Source organism: Salvelinus sp. IW2-2015, unplaced genomic scaffold, assembly GCF_002910315.2.
Source record: "Salvelinus sp. IW2-2015 unplaced genomic scaffold, ASM291031v2 Un_scaffold3272, whole genome shotgun sequence".
Classification (NCBI taxonomy): Eukaryota; Metazoa; Chordata; class Actinopteri; order Salmoniformes; family Salmonidae; genus Salvelinus; species Salvelinus sp. IW2-2015.
Window position 1 is genome coordinate 63,695 of NW_019944557.1, and position 11,668 is coordinate 75,362.

Genomic DNA, 11,668 nt, shown 5'->3' on the forward strand with positions numbered 1-11,668 from the left:
GTCTCAACCAAATATTACCTAAATGTCCACATTGCAGTGTCCAGTGGGTAATGATTGTGTTGATTTCCAGATGAAAACAGTGATGGGTGTATTCATTACGGAAACCATTTACCGTTTTAAGATCCAAACGGAAGAAATCAGCGCAAATTGAACTAAACGGGGACAGATCTATCTGAATTTGTCCAATAGAAACTCTCGTTTGCGTTTTCCATTTGGAGTAAAAGGTTTCTGTTGAAAACTTTTACAAATGGTGACACAGTTTGCTACAGAATTGTAATAATGATGACACCCCTGGACAACATGTCTCACACAGAAGGGGAAAGTAGCGCCAAATAACTGCTATTGAGGTTTATAAACTGCACCAAGAGCACCGTTGGGGTTTGGCTGCATCTTACCCACGCCATAAGAGGTGGTTTAGTATTGAATTGACATGGTATTTACATCATACATTTATCAGTGTAATAACCGTGCCAAATGAAATAACGGATACATTATTAATAAATAGGAGAGGTTGGATGCATCTATTCCACCTTAGTTACAGTGTAATGACAGTGCACATTTTATGAAGAAGAACGTTTACAGGTGACCATAAAGTTGGTATTATATCTGTTGTTTGTTGTTTCCCYTAGTCACGGTACCCAGCTATACCTGGAGGTGCCGTCGTCATGTCTGCCTATCGTCTACTCGCCAGGATACAACATCACCTTCATGGGCCTGGAGAAACTACACCCCTTTGACAGCGGCAAGTGGGGGAAAGTCATCCACTTCCTAAAGGGTAATCAATCACCATTTAGAATGTTTTACATGGGTACTGTGGGTCAGGTAGCCTGGTAGTATGCTGAACAGGTGCTTCTACACCTGCATTGCTTGCTGTTTGGGGTTTTAGGCTGGGTTTCTGTACAGCACTTTGAGATATCAGCTGATGTAAGAAGGGCTATATAAATACATTTGATTTGAAGGAGGCAAAAGTTTTATTCACCACTTGTATGTTTTGTAGGGTGAACACTGAGTCCTCCTCCTTACTAACCTATCAGGTCTAACCTGTTGTTTCTCTCCCTCTCTCACACACTCTCTCCCTCTCTCTCTAACTCTCTCCCTCTCTCTCACACACTCTCTCCCACTCTCTCACACACTCTCTCCCTCTCTCTCTAACTCTCTCTCGTCTCTATTTCTCGATCTCTCTATCGATCTCTTGCTCTCTCGTTCTCGCTCTCGCTTTCCTCTGTCTTTCTCAGAGGAGAAGTTGATCAGTGATGGGAGCATCGTTGAGGCACGGGAGGCTACAGAGGAAGACCTGCTGGTGGTTCACACAAAACGCTACCTCAACAGACTCAAGGTGGGTTGACACAAAACGCTACCTCAACAGACTCGAGGTGAGTTGACATTAAACACTACCTCAACAGACTCAAGGTGAGTTGACATTAAACACTACCTCAACAAGACTCGTAGGTGATGTTGACATTAAACACTACCTCAAACAGAGCTCAAGGTGGGTTGACATTAACACTACCTCAACAGACTCAAGGTGAGTTGACATTAAACACTACCTCAACAGACTCAAGGTGAGTTGACATTAAACACTACCTCAACAGACTCGAGTGAGTTGACATTAAACTACCTCACAGACTCAAGGTGGGTTGACATTAAACGCTACTCAACAGACTCAAGGTGAGTTGAACATTAAACATACTCAAAGACTCAGTGAGTTGACAAATTAACGCTACCTCAACAGACTCGAGGTGAGTTGACATTAAACGCTACCTCAACAGACTCAAGGTGAGTTGACATTAAACGCTACCTCAACAGACTCAAGGTGGGTTGACATTAAACGCCACCTCAACAGACTCAAGGTGGGTTGACACCAAACGCTACCTCAAAAGACTGTACTGTATCTCTGGTTCTCCTATGAGTCAACATGGAATTGTGTACAGTACACCAAACCCTAACCCTACTCCTCCTCTTTCCTCCACCTCCTCTTTTCTTCTTCTTCCTTTTTCCCCTTTTCTCCTTCTTCTCTCTCCTCCGAGCTCTTCCTCTCAGCACTCAAACTACTCCAAACAAAATGTTGTACAAATCAGGGAAAATTATATTGTATCAAAGTTTGGTTATTATTTAGGTTCATGTTGAAAATGTTAGACTTTGTCTTTTTGTTGCTGTTTACTTTATTAAATTACACAGAATAAAGAGCCCAGATATGTTTGTTGGAGTTTACTCAATCAATTAACCTCTCTGGTACAAGTGGGTAGCGTCCCACCTCGACAACAGTCAGTGAAATTGCAGGGCGCCAAATTCAAAACAACAGAAATCCCATAATTAAAATTCCTCAAACATACAAGTATTATCTACCATTTTAAAGATAAACTTCTTGTAAATCCAACCACAATGTCCGATTTCAAAAAGGCTTTACTGCTAAAGCATACCATGCGATTATGTTAGGTCAGCACCTAGTCACAGAAAACCATACAGCCATTTTTCCAGCCAAAGAGAGGAGTCACAAAAAGCAGAAATAGAGATAAAATGAATCACTAACCTTTGATGATCTTCATCAGATGGCACTCATAGTTACACAATACATGTATGTTTTGTTCGATAAAGTTCATTTTTATATCCAAAAATCTCAGTTTACATTGGCGCGTTATGGTCAGAAATCTATTGTCTCAAACAAACATCCGGTGAAAGTGCAGAGAMCCACATCAAATTACAGAAATACTCATCATAAACATTGATAAACGATACAAGTGTTAAACATACCAATAAAGATAAACTTCTCCTTAATGCAACCACAGTGTCAGATTTCAAGAAGGCTTTACGCTTTCACACTTTGCGATTATGTTAGGTCTGCGCCTAGCCACAGAAAAACATACAGCCATTTTCCTACCAAGGAGAGGTGTCACAAAAGTCAGAAATAGCAATAAAATGAATCACTTACCTTTGATTATCTTCATCTGGTGGCACTCCCAGGTCTCCATGTTAGACAATAAATGTTGGTTTTGTTCGATAATGTCCCTCTTTATGACCAAATACCTTATTTTTGTCTGCGCGTTTTGTCCAGTAATCCGAATGCTTAAAGCGCGTGCACTAATTCCAGACGAAAAGTTTTAAAAAAGTACAATCAAAGTTAGTAGAAACATGCCAAACGATGTTTAAAATCAATCCTCCGGTTGTAAATAATCAATCATAAATAATCAATAATATTTCAACTGATTGAAAGTGCTGTATCTCCCTCATTTTTCAGAGTAAAAGCCTGAAACAATGCCTAAAGACTGGCCACATGTAGAGGAAGCCACAGAGCTCGTGAACTGGGTCCTAAGTCTTTGTATGGTGGATAGGCTTTCAATGGAAAAACAGCCTTTCAAAATAATAGTACTTCCTGGTTGGATTTCCCCGTGTTTTCACCTGCCATATCAGTTCTGTTATACTCACAGACATTATTTTAACAGTTTTGAAAACTTTAGAGTGTTTTCTTCTATAAGACGTTTTAATAACGCCGTGACATTTTGCCAGCAGTAATCAATCCCATTCAGAAATCACCTTCTTAAACCTAGTTGTACATCAGAACTTCCCATAGTGTGTGTTCTGCATGTGTGTGTGTGTGTGTGTGTGTGTGTGTGTGTGTGTGTGTGTGTGTGTGAGGATGATGTGTTGTTTTCTTCGTCCTATCCAGTGGTCCGTGGTTGTAGCGACCATCACAGAGATCCCTCCCCTCCTATGCCTACCTAACTTCCTGGTTCAGAGACGGGTCCTGAGACCACTCAGAACGCAGACCGGAGGGACCATCATGGTAGGTTGGATGATGTCTACCATAGTGTCAGCTTGTCACCTTTGTTCCCAGCAGCCTCTGTATTAGCTGCTACTGTAACGTGAGAAATCTGTTGTCATCGTCCAGACTGGAGTTTTGTGTTCAGGAAATAGATTCACAGGGTGTTATTGAATGTTTTATTCAAAACCAGTTGTATTTGGTAGTTTTTTGGCGTATCCTGGGAGAGACAGGCTTCTTCTTAGAATTTGAACAGCTGGAGATCTTTGTCCTAGGGCCTTCACAGGTATCAGAGCCTCTGAGGGGAAAGACTCTTCTCAAATTAGTATTGGAATAAATTCATTACTTGGCTTTTTWAAAAACTTTACGGATAGAGAAGAATGCTTTACTTTTTATGCCTTACTAACCTTCCCTGAGACCCATGAACTCAGAGAGCTAACACAGCCTTATTATGTTCTGATGACCTTTGTTGAAACCCAGTCAGTCTCACTAATGTGCTTGTTTTATTTGGTTCTAGGCCATGAGGCAGGGTTCGTTTGCTGCAGTATCTAACCCTTGGTTGGGGTCATCCCTCTTAGCGTTGGATACTGCCTATTCAGCAAAACATGAGCTCTCTGTCTCTCTGTCTCTCTCTGTCTCTCTTTGTGTCTCTCTCTGTCTCTCTTTGTGTCTCTCTCTGTCTCTATCTGTTCTCTCTTCTGTGTCTCTCTCTCTGTGTCTCTCTCTGTGTCTCTCTCTGGTGTCTCTCTCTGTGTCTCTCTTCTCTGTCTCTCTCTCTCTCTGTGTCTCTCTCTGTGTCTCTCTCTCTGTCTCTCTCTGTGTCTCTCTCTGTCTCTCTCTGTCTCTTCTCTCTCTGTCTCTCTCTGTCTCCTCTCTGTCTCCCTGTGTCTCTCTCTGTCTCTCTCTGTCTCTCTCTGTGTCTCTCTCTCTGTCCTCTCTGTGTCTCTCTCTGTCTATCTGTGTCTCTCTCTGTGTCTCTCTCTGTGTCTCTCTCTGTCTATCTGTGTTCTTCTGTGTCTCTTGTGTCTCTCTCTGTGTCTCTCTCTCTCTGTCTCTCTCTGTCTCTCTCTGTCTCTCTCTCTGCTCTCTCTGTGTCTGTCTCTCTGTCTCTCTCTGTGTCTCTCTTCTCTGTGGCACATTATGTAAAATACCCTTTTATATAAATATTGAGTCAGCAGCAACAACAACTAATGTCAGAAAGACAAACAAGGCTATTGTTTTTGATGCTCATGTACAGAGCAGTGATCTGATGGTCTTTTCAGAGGACTGGATCTTCCTGTCAGAGCTGGTGTCTGTGTGTCGCCAAGGCAGAACTGAGTGTTTCACTCCCCAGCGTGTGTGTGTGGTCCGCCAAGGCAAGAACTGAGTGTTTCACTCCCCAGCTGTGTGTCTGTGTGTCGCCAAGGCAGAACTGAGTGTTTCACTCCCCAGCTGTGTGTCTGTGTGTCGCCAAGGAGAACTGAGTGGTTCACTCCCCAGCTGTGTGTGTGTGTGTCGCCAAGGCAGAACTGAGTGTTTCACTCCCCAGCTGTGTGTCTGTGTGTCGCCAAGCAGAACTGAGTGGTTCACTCCCCAGCTGTGTGTCTGTGTGTCGCCAAGGCAGAACTGAGTGTTTCACTCCCCAGCTGTGTGTCTGTGTGTCGCCAAGGCAGAACTGAGTGTTTCACTCCCCAGCTGTGTGTTCTGTGGTCGCCAAGGCAGAACTGAGTGTTTCACTCCCCAGCTGTGTGTCTGTGTGTCGCCAAGGAGAACTGAGTGGTTCACTCCCCAGCTGTGTGTCTGTGTGTCGCCAAGGCAGAACTGAGTGGTTCACTCCCCAGCTGTGTGTTGTGTGTCGCCAAGGCAGACCTGAGTGGTTCACTCCCCAGCTGTGTGTGTCTGTGTGTCGCCAAGGCAGAATTGAGTGGTTCACTCCCCAGCTGTGTGTCTGTGTGTCGCCAAGGCAGACCTGAGTGGTTCACTCCCCAGCTGTGTGTCTGTGGTGCGCCAAGGCAGACCTGAGTGGTTCACTCCCCGCTGTGTGTCTGTGTGTCGCCAAGGCAGACCTGAGTGGTTCACTCCCCAGCTGTGTGTCTGTGTGTCGCCAAGGCAGACCTGAGTGGTTCACTCCCCAGCTGTGTGTCTGTGTGTCGCCAAGGCAGACCTGAGTGGTTCACTCCCAGCTGTGTGTCTGTGTGTCTGTGTGTCGCCAAGGCAGACCTGAGTGGTTCACTCCCCAGCTGTGTGTCTGTGTGTCGCCAAGGCAGACCTGAGTGGTTCACTCCCAGCTGTGTGTCTGTGTGTCGCCAAGGCAGACCTGAGTGGTTCACTCCCCAGCTGTGTGTCTGTGTGTCGCCAGGCAGACCTGAGTGGTTCACTCCCAGCTTGTGGTCTGTGTGTCGCCAAGGCAGACCTGAGTGGTTCACTCCAGCTGTGTGTCTGTGTGTCGCCAAGGCAGACCTGAGTGGTTCATCTCCCCACTGTGTGTCTGTGTGTCGCCAAGGCAGCTGAGTGGTCACTCCAGCTGTGTGTCTGTGTGTCGCAAGGCAGACCTGAGTGGTTCACTCCCCAGCTGTGTGTGTATAAATGCTAATACGTGTTATTATTATTCCATCAGTTGTCTGGCTGGCTGATTGGCTGGCTGACTGGCTGGCTGGTTGACAGGCCGTCTAGCTTGCTGGTGGTTGAGTGGCTGGCTGACTGGCTGACTGGCTGGCTGGTTGACAGGCTGTCTAGCTTGCTGGCTGTTGAGTGGCTGGCTGACCGGCTTTCTAGCGAGCTGGCTGACTGGTTGACTGGCTGGCTGACTGTCTAGCTGAATGGTTGGCTGGCAGGCTGGCTGGCTTTCTAGCTTGCTGGCTGTTTGGCTGACTGGCTGGCTAGATTGCTGGTTGATTTTATAGCATTGCTGGCTGGCTGGCTGGCTGGCTGGTTGACTGGCTGCTTGACTGGCTGTCTAGCTTGCTGGCTGTTTGACTGGCTGGCTGGGCTGCATTACTGGATCCATGTACACTGTCAACACAGTGTATAGTCCTAGCTCCTCCGTATAGTCCTAGCTCCTCCGTATAGTCCTAGCTCCTCGTATATCTAGCTCCTCGTATAGTCCTAGCTCCCCGTATAGTCCTAGCTCCTCTGTATAGTCCTAGCTCCTCTGTATAGCCTACTCTCGTATAGTCCTAGCTCCTCCGTATAGTCCTAGCTCCTCCGTATAGTCCTAGCTCCTCTGTATAGTCCTAGCTCCTCTGTAATAGTCCTAGCTCCTCTGTATAGTCCTACTCCTCTGTATAGTCCTAGCTCCTCTGTATAGTCCTAGCTCCTCTGTATAGTCCTCAGCTCCTCTGTATAGTCCTAGCTCCTCTGTATAGTCCTAGCTCCTTGTATAGTCCGTCCTCGTATAGTCCTAGCTCCTCTTAGTCCTAGCTCCTGTATAGTCCTAGCTCCTCTGTATAGTCCTAGCTCCTCTGTATAGTTATAGGTCTGAAGTATCACTCACAGCTCCTTCACTAGGTCTGAAGTAGAGGTCGACCGATTATGATTTTTCATAGCCGATACCGATTTATTAGAGGACCAAAAAAAGTAAATACCTATTATTCGGCTGATTTTATTTGTATTATTTTTTATATTTTTATATACATCTTTGTAATAATGACAATTACAACAATACTGAATGAAACTTTTATTTTAACTTAATGTAATACATAAATAAAATCTATTTAGTCTCATAAATAATGAAACATGTTACATTTTGTTTAAATCATGCAAAAACAAAGTGTTGGAGAAGAAAGTAAAAGTGCAATATGCGCCATGTAAGAAAGCTAACGTTTAAGTTCCTTGCTCAGAACATGAGAACATATGAAAGCTGGTGGTTCCTTTAACATGAGTCTTCAATATTCCCAGTTAAGAAGTTTTAGGTTGAAGTTATTATAGGAATTATAGGACTATTTCTCTCTTATATCATTTGTATTTCATGTACCTTTGACTATTGGATGTTGTTATAAGCACTAGTATTGCCAGCCTAATCTCAGGAGTTGATAGGCTTGAAGTCATAAACAGCGCTGTGCTTCAAGCATTGCTAAGAGCTGCTGGCAAATGCAGGAAAGTTTGAATGAACGTTTACGAGCCTGCTGCTGCCTACCACGCTCAGTCAGACTGCTCTAACAAATATGAAATCATAGACTTAATTATAATATAATAAACACACAGAAATACGAGCCTTTGGTCATTAATATGGTCAAATCCGGAAACGATCATTTCAAAAACAAAACATTTATTCTTTCAGTGAAATACGGAACCGTCCGTATTTATTGAACGGGTGGCAACCCTATGTCGAAATATTGCTGTTACATTGCACAACCTTCAATGTTATGTCATAATTATGTCAAATTCTGGCAAATTAATTAAGGTCTTTGTCTGGAAGAAATGGTCTTCACACAGTTCGCAACGAGCCAGGCGGCCCAAACTGCTGCATATACCCTGACACGAATGCGCTTTTGTTAAATCATCACCCGTTTGGCGAAGTAGGCTGTGATTCGATGATAAATTAACAGGCACCGCATTGATTATATGCAACGCAGGACAAGCTAGTTAACCTAGTAATATCATCAACCATGTGTAGTGAACTAGTGATTATGTTAAGATTGATTGTTTTTTATAAGATAAATGTAATGCTAGCCAGCAACTTACCATGGCTCCTTGGAAGCCATACCAGTCTGGTAGAGAGGGAAGCCATACCAGTCTGGTAGAGAGGGAAGCCATACCAGTCTGGTAGAAAGTCTGTTGTTTCTAGTCTAATGTGTTGTTTCTAATCTAATCCTTTTGTTTACAATGACTGGGTAGTCCGTCATTGTAAATATGAATTTGTTCTTAACTGACTTGCCTAGTTCAATAAAATAAAAAAATGATTGTGTTGTTTCTAATCTAATGTATTGTGGTGTTTCTAATGTATTGTGTTGTTTCTAATCTAATGTATTGTGTTGTTTCTAATCTAATGTATTGTGGTGTTTCTAATGTATTGTGGTGTTTCTAATCTAATGTATTGTGGTGTTTCTAATGTATTGTGTTGTTTGTAATCTAATGTATTGTAGTGTTTCTAATGTATTGTGTTTGTTGTCTGTAGGCAGGGAAACTGGCTGTAGACCGAGGCTGGGCCATCAATGTAGGTGAGTTCTGTCTCCTCTCCTTCTCATGGCTGGTCAGTTTCACTGCCAATTCACCTCCTAATTGACTCAGACAGTGAGTTGGAGTTTGGAGAGAGAGTGTTGTAGAATCAACTATTAAAGACTACTAGATCCCACTGGATTCTCCAATTACCTTGAATGAGCTACAGGACAAAATACAAACCCTCCAACCCAAAAAGGCCTGTGCTGTTGATGGTATCTTCAATGAAATGATAAAATATACAGACCACAAATTCCAATTGGCTTAAATACTAAAACTTTTTAACGTCATCCTCAGCTCTGGCATCTTCCCCAATATTTGGAACCAAGGACTGATCACCCCGATCCACAGAAGTGGAGACAAATTTGACCCCAATAACTACCGTGGGATATGAGTCAACAGTAACCTTGGGAAAATCCTCTGCATTATCATTACCAGCAGACTCGTACATTTCCTCAGTGAAAACAATGTACTGAGCAAATGTCAAATTGGCTTTTTACCAAATTACCATACGACAGACCACATATTCACCCTGCACACCCTAATTGATAAACAAACAAACCAAAACAAAGGCAAAGTCTTCTCATGCTTTATTGATTTCAAAAAAGCTTTTGACTCAATTTGGCATGAGGGTCTGCTATACAAATTGATAACTTCCACAAAGCTGTGAACAATCTGAGAGACAAGGCCATCTATGCCATCAAAAATTAGCATACCCTCTGAGTTTCTTCCCTGTTTAACACCTGGTTTTTGGTGGATGGAACTACCAGCTCTCTGTAACTGTTTGAAGAGGTGTGATCAGACTCACTCAGGATGGGGGAGTCTTCACAGAGAGATCTTTTCCTGCTGTTCTCTCTTTGATCCTGTAAAAGTCCTGCTGGAACTGCATGAGGATGTCCTGCACCATTACTGTCCCAGACTTGTACATGTTGACAGAGGTTGTTTCAATTTAATTTCCTCAGTGTCTAGTATTCTGAGTTTCCAACCTGGGCTAATACCCTCTCTCTTGACATAGGGGTAGTGTACTCTTATAGCACTGTGCCATGCCAGGAGATGGTCTGTGTGGAATATTAAGTTGCGTACGTTCCCCTCTTTGTGGCAGTCAGCAAATAGTGTCTCTGTATTGTCTTTGAGGAGTTTTTTGTTGTTGTTCTTCTTCCGTGCAGTGTTATTTTGAATATCCATGGGGTACTGTATTGTAATGACCCCTGGTCAGGGATAAGCCATTGGGGCTTCAAAGGCCTCTGCATTTGGGTGGGGGGCTATGAAAATCTGCTGCCATTGTTGGGCTCAAAAGTTTCTCTCTCTGTCTCTGTCTCTGTCTCTGTCTCTGTCTCTCTCTCTGTCTCTCTCTCTCTCTCTCTCTCTGTCTGTCTCTCTCTCTCTCTGTCTCTGTCTCTCTGCCTCTGTCTCTGTCTCTCTCTCTGTCTGTCTCTCTCAGGTGGGGGCTTCCACCATTGCTCCAGTGATAAAGGAGGAGGATTCTGTGCCTACGCCGACATCACCTTAGCTATCAAGGTAAGAACATTGCAACTATACTGAACAAAATATAAACGCAAACTGTAAAGTGTTGGTCCTCTGTTTCATGAGCTGAAATAAAAGATCACTGAAACTTTCCATATGTACAAAAAGCTTATTTTTCTCAAATTTGGTGCACAAATTAGTTTACATCCCTGTTAGTGAGCATTTCTCCTTTGCCAAGATAATCCATCCACCTGACAGGTGTGGCATATCAGCTGATTAAACAGTCATGTGAAATCCGTAGATTAGGGCCTAATGAATTTATTTAAATTGACTGATTTCCTTATATGAACTGTAACTCAGTAAAATCTTTGACATTTTTGCATGTTGCGTTTATATTTTTGTTCAGCATAGATTTGTCTACTATTCCACAATAATGTGAATGTCTCATACATGACCGAGACAAAGGTAAAGAGTAATATATGTTCTCCTGTCTGTTCTCCTGTCTGTCTGTCTGTTCTCCTGTCTGTCTGTCTGTCTGTCTGTCTGTCTGTCTGTCTGTCTGTCTGTCTGTTTCTGTCTGTTCTCCTCCTGTCTGTCTGATCTGTCTGTTCTCCTGTCTGTCTGTTCACCTATCTGTCTGTCTTTCTGTTTGCCTCCTGTCTGTCTGTTTCTGTCTGTTCTCCTCCTGTCTGTCTGGTCTGTCTGTTCTCCTGTCTGTCTGTTCACCTCCTGTGTGCCTGTCCGTCTGTCTGTCTGTCCTAGTTTCTGTTTGAGAGGGTGGAGGGAATCTCCAGAGCCACCATCATAGATCTGGACGCACACCAGGTGAGTTGTCCTGAGATGGTCACTGTAACTGTCTCAGCATCCTAAATAGCATCCTGTTCACTGGGCCCACTCACCAGCATCACTGTAACAGCATCCCAAATAGCATCCTGTTCACTGGGCCCACTCACCAGCATCACTGTAACTGTCTCAGCATCCCAAATAGCATCCTGTTCACTGGGCCCACTCACCAGCATCACTGTAACAGCATCCAAATATGCATCCTGTTCACTGGCCACTACAGCATCACTGTAACTGTCTCAGCATCCAATAGCATCCTGTTCCTGGGGCCCACTCACCAGCATCACTTGTAATCAGCATCCAAATGACATCCTGTTCACTGGCCACTCACCAGCATCACTGAACTGTTCTCAGCATCCCAAATAGCAATCCTGTTCACTGGGCCCACTCACCAGCATCACTGTAACTGTCTCAGCATACCTAAATAGCATCCTTGTTCACTGGGCCCACTCACCAGCATACTGTAAC

General features: G+C 43.8%; 1 protein-coding gene across 1 annotated transcript in view; it reads left to right on the plus strand.

Moving 5' to 3' along the window:
• LOC112075609 (histone deacetylase 11) overlaps positions 1 to 11,379 on the plus strand; it is a 14,762-nt gene extending 3,383 nt beyond the window's left edge. The window contains exons 2-7 of the mRNA XM_024142578.2: positions 630 to 775; positions 1,236 to 1,336; positions 3,665 to 3,781; positions 8,853 to 8,895; positions 10,335 to 10,411; positions 11,120 to 11,379. Coding sequence (XP_023998346.1) covers positions 630 to 775; positions 1,236 to 1,336; positions 3,665 to 3,781; positions 8,853 to 8,895; positions 10,335 to 10,411; positions 11,120 to 11,227 — 592 coding nt within the window. The 3' untranslated portion in view covers positions 11,228 to 11,379. The remainder of the gene's footprint in view (positions 1 to 629; positions 776 to 1,235; positions 1,337 to 3,664; positions 3,782 to 8,852; positions 8,896 to 10,334; positions 10,412 to 11,119) is intronic.
• The last annotated feature ends 289 nt before the right edge of the window (positions 11,380 to 11,668 follow it).